Below are 24,381 nucleotides of genomic sequence, written 5' to 3'. Positions count from 1 at the left end.
TCATCCAAGCTTTAGAATGATAGTCGAGCCATGGCGAGTCTTGCACTTGTGGTGGCTTATGAAACTTGGGTTCCCCACCCTACCACACTCACGAGGTTAGCCTGTTCCGAGCCTTGAGGCTCTGGAAGCCCCCAAGGCTAAGACCTCCTGCTACTCCTCACCACACGGTTCAATCCTCTCTACGTGAGAAGAAGGACCATTGAAGTTTCAGGATGACCCCAAGACTGAACTCCTACTTTCATTCTAAACACTAAGAATCTCACCAAGAGATTCTACACTTTGAAACTTACTATAAGAAACCTTGAACCATACTTCTTTCTTTTCAAATTCATACACCTTTGAACTATAATCCATGCACATGTTTAAGCTCTAGAAGATTAAGTCACACGTATTAAAACATGCTCCACAAACAAGATAACAATCACTTAGTCAAACATAACAAAAGACAAACGAAGCAACTAGACTTTGGACTTTTCGCACAACGCATGCCTCTCGCATAGCGAGATCGGAGCGATTCGCATAGCGCACACAATATTTTGCCTTGCGAATTAACCTGACAAAGGTGACAGACTTTGGGTCTCTCACATAGTGCACACAGGCCGCATAGCGAGAGCCTAGACAGAGACCAAACCCCTACACGGACTCGCTATGCAAATTGTTTCGCATAGTGAGTCTGTATAATCTGTAGAATGCCCAATTTTGCAGATTATGCCTACTCACACCCTCTTAGCCAATTCTAGACCCTTTTCCCAAATTCCAATACCCCTAATTCGTAATGTAAACTTAATTAGACGTGTTTAACTGATTATAAATGCTCCTAAGGTGATTTTAAAGTGGTTAGGACCTAACTTCAACATGCCCAAAACCTAGCAATTAGTATAACAATACAACAACCTAGGAATTTATCAAACATGCACATCATATATATATATATATATATATATATATATATATATATATATATATATATATATATATATATATATATATATATATGTAACATAACTAACTCCTTTTACCTTGGTGGTTACAAGCACAATACTCTAGAAGAAGCCTCAAAACAGTACCTCCCGCATAGAGACAAGTTCAACACGACCTACAACCACCAAATTGGTGTAGAGTACGACTCTAAGAGCTTGATTGGGTAGAAAACACGAAGAGGAAAGTTTACTAATCACATGCAACCAGCAAAGTTGCATGCCCTACCTTCAAGGACAGTGGAAGAAAAGGGGAAAAATGACTTACCGGTCAGAATGAAGAAAACGTTCGGTCGAAATGGAGCCCTCTACGTCGTGGACGCTTGGGCAACACCTAATTCAAAATCCTATGGTTCAGTGAAAGGATACTGAAGAGAGAAGACAAAGAGAAAATGAAAGAAAGTAAAGTTGAGTTCTGAAGTGTGGCACAAGTGTTTACTCAGATGTTGAGAGAAGCTTTTGGTATAAAATGTTCATATTATAAAATTGGTTTATTAATTAAATTTAGTTCTAATCATCTGCTGCCATTTGGCCATCTTCAAAGCTAACTCATTTTTTCCAGTCCTTACAATTATAGAGTCATTATACTTTAGTCATGCAATAAAAAACATTATGGCCACAAAAGGAACAGAAAGAAACACTAGGAATGTGAAGATTGATGTGTGGAGGGCCTTCTTCTCCCACTTTGGAATGATGGAGAAAGAACTGAGCACTTCATCTTTATACCAAGCAGATTTGGTGAGAAAAAGATTTCCTTGTGGAAGTTCTTGCATGTTGAATAAGAATGGACAATGCCTTCTTATTAGGTGGAGATCATTATTCCATCGTTACTTCTATTTTGAGTTTAATTAATGAAGAATAAATAGGTAAAATGAAAGGTGCAAGATGATGTTAAGGAGGTGCAGGAAGAATGACTCTTCAGTTTAAGTCAGACACGAAATGAATTTGTTGGATTTAATTCATGTCCCAACTTTTAATTTGATTTGTTTTATGAAATTTAGAAATATTTATTTTAATAAAATAAATTCTCATAAAAGCATATTATTGATTAAAAATACAAAAGTTGATGTAATAATTTGAAGTTAAATATATAAAAAAGAAAAATTTACACGAACTCTATATACGCTGAAAAAAAAAAAGGAAGTTGAGAAAGAGGCAGGGAAGGGATGGGAAGAAAGGCAGTATATAAATGTGTATATTATTTCTCATTCAAGATATACAAAGAGTGTTGATGGAACTGGTGTGTTTGAATGGATAAATAAGAAGCCTAAATTATTAATAAGAAAAAAAGAAAAGCCAGAAATGGCAGAAAGAAAATAAAGAGAAAAGAAAGTAAAGTAAAGGGTTGGTTGATGTCTCTACCTATATATATGATGATTCTGTATGATTCCCTTAGGGACACTTTATATTTCTTCCAGGTCCACCATAGTAAAAATAATTCCCCCATGCTTTATTAACCCCTCCTTGTATGTGGTAGCAATTAGGGTGATCTGCTAGAACCTTTAGATTTGACAAGGGAATCAAGCTGTTGTCCCAATCGACAACTTGCATATTCCTGAAATATGAAGCTTTTCCAAAACCTTCCTCTGCAAAATGCCCACTACCCATTTGAGTGGAAGTGTGAGACCCTGATAACCCTGAATTCACTATTTCTCCACCAAAATGAATCATGCTCGCATGATCCCTTAAGTGGCTGAACAACGACGATGGCCAGTACCCAACTAGGCTCCCTCCTCCAAATTCAAGCCACCAGTTTCCATGCTTTGGATCCTGTCATTCATACCATCACAAATCACAACACAAAATGCTCAAAAACACCCACCGCATCAAAACACAAAGCTGTGCTATGGGAGTTAAACCACATTATTCTTATGCACTCATTGCACGCCTGTCATCTTCCACACTACTACTATCACGGGACACTGTACACAAATTTTGTAATCACCTTGTCTTTACTTAATTTACAATTCTTCAATTCATACGCCTAATTATCACAAATTAATTTTATACACATTTAATAAAGTTTAATCATTTTATCACGTTATGTTCTCATACTATGATTACTTCGCAATAGAATGAAATCTTGAATAAAGCGGTGTATGTAAATTAGATTCTTTCAGATAAAATGCTTTTTTTTGTCCTTTTTATATCTTGAAATTCGGCTTTAATTTTCTTAAAAGCTTTTGTCCATATTTGCTTTCTTCAGTTTTCCTCAAACACTGTATAAATATTTATTTTTTCTATAAAATGTTATCTAAATCACTTTTAAAATAAAAAAAATAGTGTGTTAAAATTAGAGAGACTAAGAAGTAAAAATAAAAATTAAGACAAACTAAAACTGAGTTGCGAAAATTTTAGAGGATGAAAAATTATTTTTTTTTTCCGTTTTTTATGAGATAATTCAGAGGTAATTCGAATCTTCCGAAACTGTGGAGAGCCCCACATTGACCATCTTTCAAGTTTAGATTTTCTTTTAGGTTTTGGCACCTTTGACTACGAGAATTGCATATTTTGCTTGACTAAAAAAAAGTATTGAGATCCGATGGTGGACGTCACTCTTCTATCATTAAAATGCAATGCTTTATTTCACAGATGGGACCCATAAGCTGATCTTGTGTAAATTATCCATTATCTTACAACATTAACTGTAAATTAAGAAAGCGGACTCTTAAATAGTTTCATTTGTGACAAGAAAAAAAAAAAAAACGGAGCCTTAACTTTCCTCCTTACCAGTAAAAAATATATAAGACAAAAGTAATCAAAACCTTAAAATATAGGCACAAGTTTAGAGTCATCTATCAAATTGCAGACAAATTTCCAAAAGTCAATTTGGTAACATGAACAGAAAATTACCTTCCAAATGAGTAAGCTAATATCAAATTGGCCACCTTGGTATGAAGAAGTTGGAGAGATTGCTGCTCCAATTGCAATTTTACTGTTGGTTTGAACAAAGCCTGAACAGAGTAAATTGTAACACCCAGTTGCTTGGTATGCATCGGTCTGCAAATAATGAGAATTATTAGTGATTTTGAATAAAAGTTTTGTTGGCAAGTATCTTACAATTGAAGGAAAAATAATTATACGTAGTATGGTTTTCCACCTCCTTTTCCTTGAATAAATTAACTTACCGTCCAATAAGTAAAGAATCTAGGGTACCTGTCCCCATATAGCCCCGGGCTGACCTGCATAGAAAATTACTTGAAATTAGCTTGATTGGCTAAAGTACAAAATTTAATACATGGATGAAAAGGAGATGTAGGTGGTTGAATATGCTAACTGCCTTTTGAATGCGTAACCAAATGGAATGCATTTAAGAAAAAAATTTGAAAGATAAAGAAAATAAATAGTAGAAAGTAAAGGTAGAATTAATTAAGATGAAGTAATAATGACAGCAACATGCCTGCCAACCAGCTTCAATGGTGTTTAGATCATCTCCAAATGAACCAGAAATGACCCAAATTTGAGACAGGCTGAATTCAGATGGGTTTTCCACAACGGGTGCCCACACGTTTATGCTTGCCTTTGCTCCGTAGTACGTATCCCCTGTCACATACCCAATTGCATGCTGTGCAGTGTGCACCATCCACAAACTTTTCTTAGACCAATTTCAACGTATCATAATTAAGCTTCGCATAACAATTTAACTCCCCAGTTTCTATAATAAAAAGATAGAGATAGTTCGAGCTCGGACATGAACAAAAACAGACTTAAAAATAACCCCACTTCCTTTGGAGCAACAAGAGAAACAGTGCTCTCTGATGTCGTTTAATTTACTTTACTTTCAAAAGGGTATGATAAAGAAATGAAACATACGCTTGCTTCTGTAGCAATTACTCTAATCTATATTTGTTTTAAAATTATTAGTTTATTCTTACTTCACTTTCTTTGAGAAAAAGAGAAAAGGGAAAGATAGAAAAGAATATCAGAGTTTGTGTTGCTTTCTATGATTGCTCTCAAGTAATATACCTCATGTCCATTGCCGCTTGTGTCCCTTCTGACACGGTTCAGTGTTTTTTTCATTCCAAATCTGCGAACAGAGCTAGCTCTTAAAATATCCTCCTCCCTTGTTCTTCTTATCGGAATTGTCCCTTCCGGACACCACTCACCAGACAAGCTCCACAACTGAAAGTTCTCACTCAAATCATCATCCATTTGGTTATGCCCTCTCGGTCTTTCTGGGGGATCCTACACACACAAACATCAATAAAAATTACCAATTTTTTTAGATAAACTAAAACTGCAAAACACACAAAACAATAAATACCAATGGTTTGTGTCCTTTCAGTAGAGGATGATCAAAGGCTGGTTGCTTATGAGACATAACACAGTCTATTATATCTCCATCAGGACTCTGCTCAAAACACAACACAAGCATATCAATTATATAGTCTAGAAAGAAAACAAGACAAGGTGCATACAAGAATAATTTGCACAAACCTGAATTGTCTTAACAGGAGGTTTGTTGATTTGCTGAAGCCGAGCTCTTACAGCGTTCAACTTGCGCAACTCTTCCTTTGGGTGAAAAGTTTGATTGGCAACTGGGTGGTTACCAAATTGCGATGAATGAACAGGACAAAGGCTAGATACGACAAGGAGGAAATGTAGAAGGAGAGAAATGATTGGGGAGGGTAAACATAGGCTAAAAGCCATGTTTCGGAAACTTCCTTCGCCTGTGTGTGTTGACAAATTTGCGTGTGCTTGTCCACATTTGTGTTTTCTTGTTCCAGCAACGGAACGAGGTTGTGTGTTTCTGGGTTTTGATTTTGTCCATGGAAACACATCTACGGCCATGTCAAAATAACGTAGGACGAGGACTCTCAGAAACTTTAGTCGCACTCTTTCACTGTTTTCGAACAACCTTATTCTCTCACTTTGTGTGTGTGGCGCTACGAACAACTGAAACTTGGACCAAACTTTAACCTCCACGATCCTCTTCTGGGTCGGCTTCTCTTCTAGTTTTGACCATGCGTGTTGGGCACCTTTCAAGTACTATCTATTTATATGGTGTGGGAAATGCTCTTTTCTTTTTCAACAATCATCATTTTTGTTTTTTTATGTGTATAAATATATATTTTTGTTATTTTTCCAAACCTACTTATGGAAAACATAAAAATATTTAGAGAGTTATGAAATCTCAGTCAAGATTATATATTTTTATGACGTATCATTCTTCAAAAGCAGTAACTATAAAGACTTTCTTTTTCTTAATGAGAACAAAGTAAATGTAATTGTTTGTGTGCTTTTCTTTTTTAGTGAAAATATATATGGCGCTTCAGAAGATATGAGTTGACTTGCAGGTTAAGAAAATTGTTACTATATAAAATAATATTTTGGATTGGTTTGATTTTTTATAAACCATGTTAACTAAACTTGAGTGAATGTTGAAAAGAATAGCTTTAAAATGTTCTTACTTGGGTCTTGTTGGGTCTTGTTTACTTGAGTGGATTTAATAGAGAATAATTGAGTGAATTTGAGAAGATATAAATGTAATTTTTGTTGTTATTTATTTGAGTGAATTTGAAAATAAAGTTTGTGAAAATTAATGTAAGATTTAATTTATGTGACTGATTAAAAAAATTTACTTCCAAATTCAGTCTCACTCGTTTCCAAATCTATTCAAATAAACAATTAAAAATTTTATCTTCAAATCCTCTCAATTACTCTCCTTCAAATCCAAATCCACTCAAGTGAACAAAACTTTAATATTGAGAAAGTTTGAGTTTAAAAGTTAATTGATAGTCCCTTGAAGCGTTGTAGTGACCATTTTTATTATAAAATTATAAAAGAAAAATATATTTTGATACATGTAAATATTATTTATTCATTTTGATATTATTTATTATTTTTTTTTTCTTTTTCTTTTAAAATACAATTTTTTTATAACTATTTTATTTTTTTATTGTATGTCAAATGAATGGGAATGTATAAGTATGTTATAAATCATTATAAAACCATCACCACTAAAAAAGTAATCGTATAATTTATTTAAGTAGGCTAATAGTTCATTTAAGAAAAAGGTTGAATCATGCTAAATTTTGAAACATGTCCAGCAAGAATTCATGGCCTATTAAGGATGGGTCGGTGGTCTAGTATGCATAAAGTCAAATCTATCTCAATGTCTAAAATATATATTTGAAACTTTCAAAATTTATATATATATATATATATATATATATATATATATATATATATATGAATGAAAGTGATTGTGTGAGGTTTTTAATATATGTACCTTGATAAAAAGAATTATGCAATAAAAGTCCATTTAATTTAATTAAGTTTTTCTTTGTTGAAGTGTTATGGTTTTTGTGAGTGATACAAACACAATAATCACATATTTGTAATGACTCTACATCTGTATATCCTTAAAAAAAAATGGTGGAACAAATTCTAAACAAGAAAAAAAATAAAAGAAATCGTAGAAGAAATTCATATGGATGACTGTCAACATACATGAATTTACCGTAAAGAATAATTTCGACGTAACAAAGTCTTTAACCTAAATTCACCACTAACGTAACAAACAACTGGTTTTTGTACCACTTGTCAGAAATTCCTGTGTCTCAACTCAACACTAAGATGGTTGGAAAATATTTATGAGATGTCGATAGGTGAATCAATACTAGGTAGATTGTACAAGTAAATTTGACAATTACGTTTAACTCGTTATTAAAGATTTTGCCAGCTGTATCAGATCACAAAAATATTCATATTATATTGAAGTTAAAGAAAAAATATTTATCAATTTAAATGTGTTTTTTAGAATTTTGATTCAATACTTGTTTCGTCTATTTTTTTTTTAAACCAAATAACTCAACATGAATTCTTAATTAAGTTGACTAACAAACAATTATTTTTCAATCTAAAGTAGATTGTGTTGATTTAAGATTTTGCAATTAACATAAAATTTGATGTGTAAAAAGCTTATATTATACATTAACTTTACAAAACCGTACATTTCACTAAATTCATTCTTAATATGAACTTAAGTCAAGAGTTCATGTATTTCTTTTCAATAATTATATTTTTGTGTTTTCATATAAAGATGGAATGATATACATGGATTTAGTGGTGATGAAGAAGAATGAAGAAGATAAAGATAGATTACATTGAAATTGTTTGACAAATTGGAAATGTAAAATGTGAAAATGAAAATTGTAGGAAACTAAATTATCAAGGATAAAGCAAAAATTAATAAGGAAATCTACGAAAGTAATAACAAAAATTGTAACAATTATTACTGAATTTCTTATTTTTTTTTTTACAATATTTTCAAAGTGTTTGAATTGTAATTACAATTTACCACTCATTTTTTTTCATACGAACAACTTATTTATATATTGTTCCATTTTTAAATAGTTAAGCCAAAATAAAATAAAAGAAAATTACATAATTTGCTACATCGATCTATAAATCGCTCATTTTGCTTTATAGCTGTTGCCATATGCTAATTTCCTTTTTGATCTTGCATAGTTCACTTTTTGATCTTGTCTTGCAAACACCTTTCTCTTTATGTTGACTTTATCCCAATTCCTACTCTTATGTTGACTTTATTCTAATTCCCTTTTAATTCAATTCTCATCTTTTGGTTCCCGGTGTAATCAACTTGACTATAGGCTACAAGTTTAATTGGATTTATAGCCTATAGTCATTTTTTTAAATATATATATATATATATATATATATATATATATATATATATATTTTTTTTTTTCTATTTTGGCTATCTACATGATTTCAAAACTTGGAATGTAGTTACACAAAATATATCCAAATTAAACCAAATCCCAAAAGTAGATGATAATTCTCTATTAAAGCAAGTAATTAAGATACTATTGAGATTGTTGATAAGAGGAATGTTAAGATATGCTAAATATTCTATTAAAAGATATTAAGCAATCAAATATTGTGTTAGTTATAATTTAGATATTATTTTAATTTGTGCAGATTTGTGCACCTGCCATTCCTTTAATAGATGAAGAATTATAGGATCCTTATATGTATATATATATGGTACTTTACTCTTTGAAATAATACATCAGAATTATTCTTTAAACCTTTTATTAGGGAACACTGGTGTAGCCAAACCTTACAATCTCAGAGTTTCTGGTTTTTGATGATGACAACATATTATTAATAACAACATGTATTGTTATATGTGTTACATGTTCATTACTTTCATGTTTATGATTACTTGAGAATATGTTTGTGTTGTTTTAGTTAAAGCATACAAATTTACTATGTTTTACATGAGATTTTAGCTGTGAACGAATGACATATGATTTAGAAAAGAAAAACCACATGCACTTTAGTTGAACTTATATTGTGTGGAAAAACGGTAGTTTTAAGTCAACTTCATTATGAAGCAAGTCAATTAAAATTCGTGGCTTTGCACAAATTTTTTCAAAGCGTGTTGTGAGTATTTTTGGATAGAAAGTTTTTCAAAACTGCATTGATGTGTTACAAAGTCGACTGTATGCGCAAGTTACTCGACTTAGTTATGTTTTGAAATTCTGTTAATGCTTGTGATGTATAACGAGTATATTTTATATCTTTGACCAAGCATTGATTGTGAGTCAACTTTATTAAATGTGTAATTAATTGAATTGGTCTGATTGCTGCTAACTGTTATAACTGTTTGAGTATAATCGACTCTATTAGTAACAAAGTCGAATTATAGCCTAGTAGCACACTCTGTCTTTGCTAGTTTCCCCTAAAAAAAACTTGCGTCTTTTGAAATTCTCATGACATTTCAACCCAAAACCGAACCTGGGTTCTTGCCTAGTTCCATTTTCAACCGCAAGAGGGAAAAATTACGGTGAAACGATAACTAGGCAACGACCCAGGGTCATTTTTGGGTCGAAATGCCATAAGAAATCCAAAAGACGCCGCTATTTTTGGGAGGCAGCTAGCAAAGGCAGAATGTGGTACTACGTTACCCCAAGAGAGGAATAAAACTGCACTAAAACACAACACAAGGAAAACAAATTTTAATCAGTTGAATAAGAAGATAATCAATGAAAGACTAATATAATCGGACTGAACAAAGTTTAAACAGTTTAAATAAAAAAAGATGCACCTGGAATGCAATGCCGCAAGAGAGAAAAAGGAGAGGAGGAAGACGATGATGTTTGCGAAACTGCGAGTCTATGGTTTATTTAACATGAATTGAGGCGTCAGTTGCTACAGAAACCGACGTCTATAGTCAGCTAGACGTCGGTTATCTCACTAATATGATGTCCAAGATAACTTTTAATCTGCCTTTTGCATACACCTTAGACGTCGGACATAAGGGGCGCCGACGTCTACGGCGCTGATCAGAATGACTTTTCAATTTCGATCGAGGAAGTAGACGACGGTTGTCCTGGGGCGCCTACGTCTATAACATTTTAGACGTCGACCCCCTACTATTGGACGTCGGAGTGCATGCGAGTTTGGTGAGTAGCATTAATTACAGCCACATAGACGTCGTTCCCCCAGAAACCAGACATCTATATGGCAGAAATTGGCTGTCTTCCCGCCTTTCTGACATGCCCATTGACGTCAAGTTAAGGAAGCACAGACGTCTATAACATTATAGACGTTGGTTATTTATTATGTGACATCTAAGCGCCTGGGAATCAGGTGAAGAGCATTAATTGCAGCCAGATAGACGTCTGCCCCCCCCTCACAACCGACGTCAATGGGGTAGAAAAGATTTTCTTCTCGCCTACCTCAGGCCCTTGGACGTCTGGTTAAGGCAGAACAGACGTCTGCTATATTATAAACGTCGTTTGCCCTAGAAACCGACATCTTGTTTACCAACTTATTTACAGTAATGCCACCGTCATTAATATACTTCGAGTCACCCTTTAACCAACGTCTTATGGGTGATGTTAAACAACGTTTTTGCACTAGTGAATGCGCTTCGAAATCCCCAAACGTGGTTTTGATTTCGAAACCCCCAATTGCGATTTTTCTCTCTTCGTCAACTCAGGAACCCTCTATCTCAAATGCCCTAATTTTATTTCCTTCTAAAGAAAACCCCTACTTTTATTTCCTTCAAAAAACCCGTAAATCTATTAAGATTATAATTTCCCCAATCCTATAACCTATTTCCATGTTACCTTATATTTCATTTACACGTCAATAGTAATATTTCCATACTTTTGCCACGTTTTAATTATTTTCTGCCACATCATCAAACACTTAACCCTGTTAGTTTATATTTAACGAAGGGACTTGATTGAGGCAAATTTTATCACGTTTGAATGAAATTGAAACTTTTTAACCACATTTGGACGAAATTGAAACTTTTTTAAAGAGTGGATGGACTTGACACACTACAGCCAAATTAGAGACAAATAAAACAATTAAACCTTTCATTAAAAGCTTAGATTAATTTTGAGAAATAAAAATTTATTTTTAGTTTCATTTTAATGTGATGGTATCCGTGTAAACTTTGGTTTATTTTATCTTTTTGTTAAGAATATGTAACATGCTTGAGTAGTATTATATATATATATATATATATATATATATATATATATATATATATTAATAATTAATAATAATAATAATAGTTATAATTGTAGATGAACTATAAACGGTTTTTTTAAAAAGGAATTAACATATACTTTATTAGTTTATAGTAACGCAATATATGAATTTGTCATTCAGAGTATTAAAAACAATTTGTACTAAGCGTCTATATTGTAATGTTTTTTTTATTCAGAGTAAAATAGAGATGTCCTTGTAAATTTGATCATGCAATGAAATTAATATTTAATAAGTTGAAAATTGAAAATTTGATATTCATTTAATAATTATGGTTCGTGATTGTGTCTTTTATACGTATAGACTACTCTATGATTCGGTTTTGTCACTTTTTGGAGGTTAAATGAATATTCGGTCCAAGTGTTAAATTGAAGTTTTGATTTTGGAATGGAGAATGCAGATAGTTTGTGAAGCACTCCTAGTAACATTGTAGATGAAAATTGTCTCTTTCAAGAAAATTAGAAAATGAAATAATTTTTGCACACCTTTAATGGCGCGTAATAATGGGTTGACGTGCTTCATTTCATTTGAGGAAGGGCATTTTAAAAGGTTGAGTTGAGCTCCCAAAGCAAAAGTGCTTAGACAAGCTATCATACTTAATCACGCATGGAAGTGCTTGAGCATGACATAAACATGGTGGCACCCATCAATACTACAAATTATGCTCACCTCAAACACAATTCATATTCATTCTTCAAATAACATCTTATGCTATAACATTCAAACATGCATCTCAGTCAACATTCTTCCAATGCTTACGTATTCATAATTGGCCAATAAAATAAAACAAAGTGAAGCACGATAAAGAGTAGAGTTAAACAATTTTTTTTTTCTTCAAATTTACCGTCACAATTACCTTTCCCCATACGCATCAAGATGCAAGGCAATTAGTGCTGCATTTTCTTTACATTAAATGTCAACCAAGACTATATAATCCGTTTTCTTTTTTCTTTTGCTGAACACTCTTTTTCGTCATTCTTTTATCCTTCAAGTTTGCAGAATTCTTTATTACTTTTAGAATACTTTAATAATTCAAAATCTTATACATAATAAAAAAAAATTATATCATTAGTGTAGAAAAAAAACGACAATGATTATTTTCGTTTATAGACAACGATTCCGTAACCGAGGTATATATAGATGAGACAAAAAGGAGTAGACTTTTTGCCTCAGTTGTGAACTAAGCCAAAAAGGGATAAGATTTTGCCTCGGTTCATAGGTAACCGAAGTAGTAGAGTTTTTCCTTTTTTATACTTTTTTTCGACAAACTTTTCGCCTTGGTTCTAACTGAACCGAGATAGTATGTGAGATGCTACTGCCTTGGTTGGGACCTGATCGAGGCAGTAAAATGTTTTTTATTTTTATTTTTTTGTTTTCTAACCAACCTTTCCATCTCGGTTGTGACCTGAACCGATACCATAGAGGGCTTTCTGCCTTGGCTATGGTCATAATCGAGGCGTATTCCCTTGTTTTTTTAAATAACACGTCTGTTTCTATAACATTCCCAACTGTAGAAACAAACCTGTATAAATTAAACTTTACAGAACAATCCAGAAACATATATTCTCAATAAAAATTATACTAAAACATAAATCAATTCAATGTAATCACAAATCAACTTCTTAGAAGCATAAATCAATTCAATGCAATCATAAATCAAGTTAGAAGCATAAATCAATTCAATGTACAAACTTAACCTAATCATAAATATGCTAAGGTAGAACTTACATACTATTATAGAGTTGAATTACATATTTAGCAAATGCTTTCCTTATGTATCTAAGGGACTTCTTTGGAATTGAAGTAGTAAAATTGAATCTCTACATAAAACACAATGATTTTAATTAGAGTATATGAACTCTAAACTACAAACAAAACAAAATCCAAACCAAAATATTATCGTTTCCCATCCACTGGTAACATGTGCACAAATAGTGGTCATCATCCAATACATGATGTAGTAACCACACCCATATGACCCACTTTGTCTATTACACTACAATATATAATCATAATTATAAAATGTTAAGTAACATCATTGGAATGGTACAAAATGTAACAAAGTATGGACTAAAATACCAAACCATAAGGGCCAACCATGCAAGCTTTTTAGCTTTAGCAATTGATCTCCCAGACAACATCATATGTGCTGCAAGGGAACTATTAAAAAAATGGCTTTAGCATACATTTATATAACAAAGAAAGTTCAAACATTGAGGTTCTTACTAATCTACTACTTGTCTAAAAGGGTTGGGAGAAGACTTGTGCAATGAACAAAACCATATAGCAGTGTTCTTTGTGTTGGTTTGTATCAGCCAGAGAGTATAACAAACGGAATAAAGTTAATAAAGTGGAAAGCGTGTTCGGTCACTTTTGTAAATTAAAATGGTCAGTTTTAAAAATAAATTTTCTAAAGGAAAATTTATCGAACAATTGATGTGAAAATAAAAGTAAAGAGTGTAGGGAGTAGAAATGATGTCTAATCTCAATGTGCTTAGTTCTTCAATGCATTATGGGGTTCTTAGTCAGATTTATAGCGCTAGTGCGACTTCACAGGTTGCCAAGCCTATCACAGCACACTTCACAGGTTGCCAAGCCTTCAGTCAAATGCAATAGTCTTCACGGGATGCCAAGTCTTTAAGATCAAACTAGAGGCACCTTCTTTGTGCAGATGTTGATCAAACAGTAAGCGCAAATGACTCCTCAATCTGAATCTCTCTCAAGAAAGATCATTACCGTCTTCTTGGAGAATTCTTGGAGCTTCTGAGACTGAGAGCTTTCTCTGAAACAGGACAAAGAAAATGTTAGATCACAAAAGTCTTAGAACAATTCGTGTTCTATTTCTATTTATAGTTTTCCTGTCGGTCTAAGTCGAATAGCCTACTAATACAGTCAACTGTATTAAATCAGTTATAACAGATAGTCAACACACAGGCTCCTCAATTAACAAAATCAATGCACATTTATGACAGATGACCCAATTAGTTAATCCTAACTAACTTTTGAAAATATAGTCGTTGGAGCAAGTAGGCAAAATAGAATTCCAAATATAACAGTAATATAGTCAAATAAGTGATTCACACTATCGACTGACTCATGAAAAAACACTTTGAAATTCTTTTCATCTCAAAATCTCATCAAGTAAACGTGCACAAAATCTGTACAAAGATTTTAGCTTAGTCGACTCCATTACTAGTGTAGTCGACTGAACTGGACCTTTGTCACAACAAATATAAGTTCATAAAAGTACTTGTGAGCTTTTCTTCATAAATGTGTAAAAGTAATCAAAATCATTTTAACACACATTTCAATACAAGCATGTTCCAAACATATAACACATAATCAATCATGGGAACATCCATGCAAAATAACAAAACATGTTCAATAAAGGTATTGTTCAAAACAGTATAGCACATCAACTGAACATGTAGCAAGTGAACATATGTACTGTTGTTATTAAGCAGTGTGTTGTCATCATCAAAAACCAGTTTGATATAGAGTTTGTGTTGTCAACAATCTCAACAACTTTGATTATCAATTGTTGGGTTTCTCATCTACGCTTAATGCTTTTATTGTTTAACTCATTTGATAATCGTTGTTTGTCTTTATTGATACGGGAACGTACGATACTGTCATGAACTGGTGGGAAATTCCTTGATTTAGCAATACCACCTAGGGATAGGAGGGGTAGGACGATCAATTGTTTTTGCTTTCGTTTATCATGCATTATTAATTACTAGGGGAGGCTAGGGATAGCAAGCCAGTAACTAGTAATAGGCTCTTTTCGCCGAGGGATCGGATTAAGGGTAGACTAAGAAAGTTTGCATGACAATTAGATAACAAAGTGAATCAAATAAGAGGAGTAGATAAGAGAGAGTGGATAAGATGAAATTGTAAACCCCAACAACTCCATTCATCCATAGTCTTTTTCTCATCAATTGAATCAATCGCATTTGCATGTTTAATTGTTGTTTCTTGCATCCAAACCAATTAATTTCTCTTTGCAAGTCTTACGATTTCAATTTACACGAACGATAAGGCCTTTGAGTTCCCTCGGAAGAACGATATTGGGTTTACCAAATATATTACTTGAAACAATCTGGTACACTTGCCAGAGTACTAACAAGTTTTTGGCGCCGTTGTCGGGGACTCGAGGTTTAACTTTTTCAAGTAGTGTAAATTGATTGAATTTGACTTGATTTAATGTCTGTTTTTATTTTTGTTTTAATAAATGTTTTATAGGGTTTTGTGCCTAATGTTTGCATAATGTAGTTTGGACAAGAATTTGATTATCATGACTTGGTTGTTTGCAAGTGGCTTAAGTCTCATTCCCCTCGATGTTTCTAATATCATTTGTCTTCCTAGGGGTTTTGTTAGATATTCTGCTAGATTTCGTTCTGACTTCACATAATCAATGGAAATAGTTCCACTCTTTAGTAGTTGTTTCACCAAATTATGTCTCAATTGTATATGTTTATTCTTTTCATTATAATTCTTGTTTTTAGTTATAGTTATTGCCAATTGACAATCAAAGTGTATTGACACCGATGGGATTGGTTTCATTTCTAATGAAATGTTTGCTAAGAATTTTTTCAACCATCAACCTCATTACCAGCCATCTCAAGAACGACAAACTCAGATTCCATTGTTGATCTTCCAATAATTATTTGTGTGGCTGATCTCCATGTAATCGCACCACCCTCAAGTGTGAACGCATAAGCACTAGTGGATTATGTTTCATAAGAATCAGAGATCTAGTTAACATCATTGTACCCTTCTAGTACAATGAGAAGTCCATTATATTGAATGACATAATCCATTAAATCCCTTAACTATCTCTTGCACTTACATATCAATATTCCTAATTAGAATAGTAAGTGTATCTTCTCGGTTTACCTACTAAATAAGTAATATTAGGTATTAGAAAGGCTCATCAAATGTAGTAAGCTCCCGCATATTTGGGCATAGTAAGGTTGAGAACAAATTCTCCTCTACCTTTCATTAATTTAGAGTTAGCATCATAAGAGGTTCTCACTATTTTTGAAGTCACAATACTCAATTTCTTAATAGGTTTCACAATGTGTTATTTTGGAATAGTAATATACTATCTCTCTCCCTTATAATTCTACTTTCTAAAATCATATTGACTTCACCTATAAGCAACTTATATTTCAAAATGAGATTCTAAAAACCTTAGTTTTTAGAGACTATCTGATTGCACGTGTCAATCATTAGCATGTCATTCATATTTAAATATATATATATACATATTCTCGACTTCTAAATTTGGAGTAATATCATTAGGTGAAAAACTAAACCTCTTCAAGTAATTAAGTAAAATTACCTACACCCCCAAAATTTTAAAATATATAAGATTGGTAAAGAAGAAAAATATCTTGTTATGTTTCTCTCATTTGTGGGTAGAGTATACGAAAAATTACTTAAGTACCTGATAATGGTTTGTTGCATCACTTAGCACAGGAGATGCTGAAATTAATTTTGGAGTGCATAAATTAAAAATCAGGAACCGAACTTCATCTTTTTCTTTCTTTGGAGAGAAATTCTCCTTCACCTTTCCTCAAACATTACAAAGGCACGACACATGACAATTAGGGTTCATCATCCTAACTCCAATGAACTCCAAGTTATCACCTCATCTCCCTCTTCTTCACCCCCATTTGTGGTCCCTACAAACGCTATCAGAAGCCACCGTTGTTGCGAGCACCTTGCCTGACCAGAGAAGACCTCGACTTTTGACACATTCGAAAGTGGTTTCACAAATACCGTCTGAGTTCTGAAAACAATGTTTTTACTCTCCTGAATCGAGTTGTTGATGTCAGTCATAAGTCTTTAAGATTTTTGTAAAATTGTTGATAAAATCATGAACTATATTTTCTAGGACGGGTAGATTCACTGTCTTTAAGGACTTATCCATGGTGTATTGTGTAAGTCCCCAAGATACAATAGGAACTTCTCATAAATTTCTAAGGATCTCAAAACTAGCAAGGAACTCTAAAAAGATTAAAAGAATAAACCCAAAATATAAAAAAGGATAAGAAAAGAAAGAAAAAAAAACTAAGAAGATAGCTTGAGGAATAAAGTTTCCTCTTGAGAGGAGAAGAGAAAGCTTGATTTGGTGTGTGCCTTTTTTTTAATGTAAGAAATGCTCTATTTATAGAGCAGAAACTTGGTCAAAAATTGTTGCCATAATAATGAATAATAAAAAGTGACTATTGACACTTATGAACTTTAATGAAAAAATAAAAACTGTGCACTTATGAACATTAATGAGAAAATAAAAATTGTTGGTCAACATTTAAAACTAATGTTCCTTTGGCAATCATTATTATTTTATAAGAAACTACATGTCATAATTGACCATAACAAATAACTTTACACTAACAACCTCCTTAAACTTAAGGAATATTGAGTTTGTCATGAAATAAAACAAAGAAGTTGGAGAAAGTGGTTGTCAAAAACATATGCTCACTTATCAAAGGAAAAATATATGCTATATGTTTAGCCCCTTAGCCATAACCTTTTCTTTAAGAAAGAAAACATTAATTTCCATATGCTTGGTTTAGTTGTGAAAAACTAGATTATGAGCAATGAAAAATGCACTTTGATTATCACACAATAAAACTGGAGTAAAAATCCAAGACAACTCATCAAAAGTTTGAGCTAAAATTTTGTATTCAACTTCAATGCTAAAGTGTGCAACAACTTATTGTTTACGAGACCACGAAGATATATAGTTAGGAACAAGAAAAATGGCTATCCATGATGAATATCTTCTATCATCAACGTCAGCATCATAGTAAGCTTTTAAAGTAAAGAAGTTGTCAAGAGAAGTATATTGAAAAAGCAAACCATGAAATATGGTACCCTTGAGACACCTCAAAATACGTTTAACAATGGCTCAGTGAGATTTAAGAGGTGTAGCCATGAATTGACAAACCTTGTTCACAGGATAACTTATTTCAGGTTGGGTGAGGGTGACATATTGAACAATACCCACAACTGACCTGTATAATGTAGGAACGAAAAACAAATAAATTCTATTAACGATAATACCAACAACATAAACCAAAAAATAAATTACTTATAATTGTTTTCTGGAAATAAATGAAGACAAGTCACTTGCTAATAAAGTCAAGCTGGTGAAACATATTGTAATTTATGAAACCAATGATGAGATGTTTTGCTTGAAGTCATATAAATAGTTTCATCAAGAAAGACATTTAAAAAAGACATTAATATCAACATCGACCTGAAATCCATAAGTAACAAGAGTGATGCCAACTAAACGGTGATAAGTTTCACTGATAAAAAGAAGGCCTCATGAAAATCAAATCCACATATTTGATGAAAATCTTTTGTCATTAGTCTTGCTTTATATTTATTAATTGAGTCAACAATACTTTCTTTGAGTATAAACACCCACTTACACCCAATAGCTTGTTTGTTAAAAGGTAAACACTAACACAAAATCACATTTCCACATCATAGGTTCCAGTGTTTAATGGCCTTTTTGTAAATAATTACCCAATATTTACATCTGTATCTATCTTAACAATTGTAAATCTACTCTTTTACGTCGGAGAATATAAGAAACATAAAATTGCATCGGACTTGGACTAAACATAGTTATCAATTTACCCATGACTATTTTTTAAAACTGAGTTCATGGATTTAACTTCTAAAAGTGAAATTAATTTGTACAACCATTATAATCATTGCTTTAGTCAATTTTAATTATTTACATGGATTTTAACTTCTAAAAGTGCAATTAATTTTTCCTATAAACTATTTCTTTAGCAGATGGAAAAAATGTGAAGTTTTAATATTGAGAGATACTCGAGATAGTGTAACTATTACCTTTTATTTTGAAAATTGATTATCGAAAAAGTTTAAGATTATACATGTACTCAATGTCACACTCACTTCGCACAATATTTACTTTCCGAACCAAACCTTCATGATAAAAAAAGAAACCTTAAATGTGTTTTTAGCTTATCAATTTAACAAATTTATCTTTTTAGTTTTTTTTAAATATACAGAAATAAATTAAAGAAATATAACTGTTTTTTAGTTTTTTGAATTTTTTTACAGAAGTTATTTTTAAAAACCAGGTTAACATATTTTTTGTCTACTCCGTTAATATTGTTGTTTAAGTGAAAAATGAAAAACATATGATCAAAATATAAATCTACGTAAAATAATAAAACATGTAAAAATGGATACGTTTGTTTTTTTATTATAAAATTGTTATTAAGTCTCTAATATCAACAGGAAAATGAATTATATATTTGTTTCCCCAAATCAGTAAAATTGGATGAAAGTAGAGTGAAAACAATTATTATCCCTTAATTAATTAGGTTGTATTTTGTTTGTGCAGAGTCTACGAATTTTATTTTCTCATCAAACCAATTTCATTACTCTCCAAATTATATATTATAATTTATAATCACTATTTCAGCAATAACAAGATAAATTTTTATTTTATGTAACTATTTTAAAATATATGAACTATATTGCAACAAAGAGTAGTTAACTTTTCTAATTATCTTGAAATATTTTTAATGCATTTTAAATTAAAAATACTTCACCTCTTGAAAACAAACAAGTTCAATTATCGAAACCTAAATTCACATATACATGCAAGTGTAATGAATGACGAATTCTGCATTTGAATTTCCGAGTCAAAGCCGAAAGATTCGAAAGTCAAACGATCTACCTCCACATTCTTCTGCATAATTATATGCGATCCCACTTGAAAAAGAACAAAGCTTTGAATTAAGGAAATATAAATGTAGGCTAAGAACACGACTTTTGAGTAAGTATCAAGATTTGAATGTAATTTTTTCTTGAATCCTTCACTTGGGTGTTGAGATTAGACCATAATCAGCTCCTTAATTAGCATATTAATTGGAAGTGGTATAATGATTGGCATGAAATGTCAGGATTTTTCTCCACATTCTAACAAATCAAGAAGCCCAAAATAGAGGGCGACGTATCTTAAAGATTGGTCATAGATGTAACTCCAGATTCTATTCCATGTCCATCACCCCTTTCTCGCGAATTATATTCTATCCTTCGATAAAGCACCTAACTATAGCAGAATAATTCTGTGTAAAAAGAGGAATATTAGTAAAGTGACCATATAAAAAAGAAGAGAATGGAATCGCCAAGTAGTGGTAGGTACTTGGGATTAAATCATCTATATAAATTAGTTACTTTACCTTCCATGAATCTCAAATAGTCCTTGTTAGAGCTACTTCATTTTTTTAAGTCAGTTTTATAAAATTTTATAATATATAGGATATTTCAAAATAATGCCTTTTCTCTACGTAAAATCGTATAGTATTAAAATGAAAAAAAGGGTTTTGAGTATTGGGAGAGAAATATATACATTATATGTTTCGAAGCATTGAAGAGTGATGTTAAGCAATGATTTTGTCCAAAGGGCCTAAGAGCCATGACCTACTTTCCAAGTTCTAAACGGGTTTGGGAAGAGACAGCAATTACAGATATGAAAGGAAGCATTGTTGCATAAAAGATGATTCGGGAGAGTGGAATTGTAAGAAAATAATGTTGAAAGTTGTCCATTTCTTCACTTATGGTGCACTGCATGCTAGCATCATCTCTTGGGCCATTCCCCTCTATTCCATCATCTGCATCAACCATTCACCATCATGTTGCTCCAACCAAACAATAATTTACATTTTTAAATGAGAGTGTGTGTGTTCCTGTTGTTACACTTAAGGGGACAAACAATGATAACTAATCATGCCCATGGATATAACATAAACCTCTTTCTCTGACTTCCAACATGGATCCATAAAAGGAATTTCGTTAAAGATAATGATGTATTATTTTAATAACAATACAAAAACTAAATTGAAAACATTACTTAAAAGTTTTTAATCTAATTCTACTTGAATGTGAATAATATTTTTATGTTCTATGAAAAAATGTAGTTTATATTATTAATTCATATCTCTTTCTATTAGGAGTTTGGTTATTCTCAAGTATGTCTTTCGATGAGGATTTTGTGACAAAAAAGATATGAAAATTTAGTTCTAAATTTTAAATAAAAGATCATTTTTTTTAAATTAACCTTGGGATCACTTCGAGGATTCAAACGATTGATTTGCGGTTTGTTTATAAGTCCATGCAATGGTCTAGAGTGAAAAGATCAATAATTATCTGAAAAAAACATCCAAAATTTCAACTTCAAAATTATACAATATTGAAACTTTTCTCTCCAGGGATGCTTTTGATATTTTGCATAGTGTATAGAACTATAAGACGAAATTATGGAGCTGCAAAAAGGAATAACTTATTTTTTAAAATTCGTTAACCTAATAAGTTATTTACTTCTGAGGAGGATGTTTTAAAATTCCAACTACTCCCACAAAATAAATCCAAAGGGTTAGGGCCAAGTAACTTCGGCAACCAATCTACAAGGCTATTGCTTCGCGCACTTTATCATTTTTCTTCCTGCACCCCATCAAACATGTAAAATATCAGAACTGACCTTTTAACCTTTTTTTTTTTTTTTTTACATTAATCCTAATTTTTTTCATGGCACCTTTATCCCTGGTTGTGTAGCTAGTGGCATATTGTTCCAAGCCTTTGTGTTCCCTGCACCGGAGAAGAGTCCAGCGATAGTCCGCAAATATTATTACAGATTTAATTTTCCGGAATTATATACTACGCATCTGGAAAGAAAAATCCAAAAATCAATTTCCCACCTCTCACCCTTATTCTGGATTATATTTTACGGAAGTTTATTTTAGATTTCGATACCTTCACCATTTCACAAACAAGGGCAGAAATGGATTTAAAAGTAATGACGGGCTGCAGAGAGAAATTGATGGGAGTGTAGGTAGCAATTGTAGAGTGCAAGAAGTAAAAGCCTTTCTTGCTAACTAAAATTCTACATAAACATGTTACAAAAGATACACGAAGTTCTCAATCTGTTATTCCTATTTGTTTTCCCTTTATAAGCTTTAAGTTGTAGAAAATAAAGAATAATAAATTAAAAATATAGATATTGTTTTGGATGTGGAGTAGTTACTCAAATACCTACATAATTTCTCCTACGAGGACGTCCGGTCTTGATCTTCAGTCTATCTTCGTTCTACCATCCGGAAGTGTACTTGCCAAAAACACTCCGATGTCAAAGTCAGTAGAATATCCGTCCAGTAATATAGAACAATTATAATTAATGTGTAGTAAATGTGAACTACCTCCCTCTTACCTTTGACTTGTATTTATAGTTTTTGTCATGGGTCTCTGATTAGTGAAGTCTTAGTCACGACCCAATCCCAGCCCAATAACTCTAATCGTTACTTACCTTAATTATTGTAGAGAAAACCTAATTATGGATCCAGACAGACGTTCATCTTCAACCGTCCGGCTTGAATTAGGATTCTTACTATGCTCGATCAGTTCGGTTGCGCCTTTGTCTCCATGACCGTCCGACATGTTTGATGAGAGGGTAGTGTTATGGCCGTTCGGCCCATACGATACACAGGCCCTCAAGCCCTAAGCAACGTAGTTGATGTTGGGTTTTTATTTGAGTTGTCTTCGATGTGCGAGGGGCTGGCTGAGGCTGTCCGACTCTTTTTGGGGTGACTTTTGGCGGGAAAACACGTCTCATGAGCTAGCGTGGTTTCAGAATCGAGAGTAGAAATGTCCTCAAATCTGAGTCGTTGGATGTGGCGATCTCCAATGGGTGTAATGCTTTAGCGGTTTTCATAATTTTTCTATAAATAACTGGGTGGGAACGTTGTCACTCTCACCTTTTTCTATTCCTACTTCATTTGGTTCTGACTCAAAGTGTTATTCTTTTTCTCTCAAGGTAATAAATGGCAATAGTTGATGTTGAGTCATCATTGGAGTCATCAAGCAAGGGCAGCGGGGACACAACAGGCAATAGTGAACGACCTTCTTATCCAAGCTCGGTATCGTCCTCCTACCTCGAGAAGTCCGATCGGGATGGAGATTCACGACCTTCATCTCCTGTACATAGTGGGGAAAAAGAATCGGGGCCTTAGTCTCCTGTATGTAGTGGGGAGAGAGTCATTAACAGGGTAGCGATCCATCTGCCTATTAGGGGTGTCAATGTTGACGACGTTGCTCTAGTGTCAACAAGAGGCTTGCCGGTCATTCGGGGGTATGACTAGGTGTCTCATGACGTAAGTCTTTATGAATCTGAATATTACACAAAGAAGAAACTGAAGTGGCGTGCCAATCGGTCATGTATCGTTAGGGACATGGAGGATGCCCGACTAGTTAGATCAGGTGTTCGTTGGGAGAGCGAGTAGGTCTTCCATGGGAAAGAGACGAGCGTGGACAACTTCTTCTTCTTGTATACCAACTTGTTCAACCATCTTTTCGTCCGGGTACCTTTTACATCGTTTTAGTTGGTCGTCTTCCACGAGCTTAATGTTGATCCTTCACAATTGCACCCAAACGCTTGGGCTTCAGTTCAAGCAATCGTAGCAATGTGTTTTGCCCTGGGGATAACTCCTACCATCCCCATCTGCTTACATTATTTCGATGTCCACTGTCTTTCCAAGCGAGGTTGGGTATCCATGTTTATTCAAAAACTTTTCCGATTCGTTCAAGAATTTTAAAGACCAGTACTTTAAGGTCATAATAAGAGAGTCTGGTTGATCGAAATTCCATGATGAAGCCAGACGCCCTCTGTTATCCTTTAATTGGACGAGGAATCCACGAAAAATAAAAGCTTATCCGGTTGGCTTGTTGAACTCGATGGATTTGGAGGCCGTGAGGATCATTAATGGGTTGCCCCGCTACCTTCTCTCGACGACCTTGTCGAGTGCCTTGGCCATGA

At 33.1% G+C, this 24,381-nt stretch overlaps 1 protein-coding gene across 1 annotated transcript; it reads right to left on the bottom strand.

Moving 5' to 3' along the window:
- Positions 1–2,144: 2,144 nt before the first annotated feature.
- Positions 2,145–5,941, bottom strand: LOC106779558. Its single transcript, XM_014667682.2, has 7 exons — positions 5,415–5,941; positions 5,242–5,328; positions 4,944–5,162; positions 4,378–4,542; positions 4,106–4,159; positions 3,831–3,977; positions 2,145–2,747 (listed from the first exon to the last, which is right to left on the bottom strand). Exons 1-7 carry the CDS (start codon positions 5,766–5,768, stop codon positions 2,370–2,372), a joined length of 1,404 nt encoding a protein of 467 aa, XP_014523168.1. The 5' UTR covers positions 5,769–5,941; the 3' UTR covers positions 2,145–2,369.
- Between the last annotated feature and the right edge of the window lie 18,440 nt (positions 5,942–24,381).

This window comes from Vigna radiata, unplaced genomic scaffold, assembly GCF_000741045.1.
Source record: "Vigna radiata var. radiata cultivar VC1973A unplaced genomic scaffold, Vradiata_ver6 scaffold_365, whole genome shotgun sequence".
Lineage (NCBI taxonomy): Eukaryota > Viridiplantae > Streptophyta > Magnoliopsida > Fabales > Fabaceae > Vigna > Vigna radiata.
The sequence above is the reverse complement of the archived record's forward strand: the minus strand, read 5'-3'. Positions and strand labels throughout refer to the sequence as shown.

Bases quoted from the DNA above. Each gene is read 5' to 3' on its own strand.
- LOC106779558 (XM_014667682.2), bottom strand. From the start codon at position 5,768: ATGGCCGTAGATGTGTTTCCATGGACAAAATCAAAACCCAGAAACACA. The intron at 5,163-5,241 runs GTATTTATTGTT...TTGTGTGTGTAG, and splicing joins TGAAAGGACACAAACCATTG to GATCCCCCAGAAAGACCGAG. The intron at 3,978-4,105 runs GTAAGTTAATTT...CATTATTTGCAG, and splicing joins GATTCTTTACTTATTGGACG to ACCGATGCATACCAAGCAAC.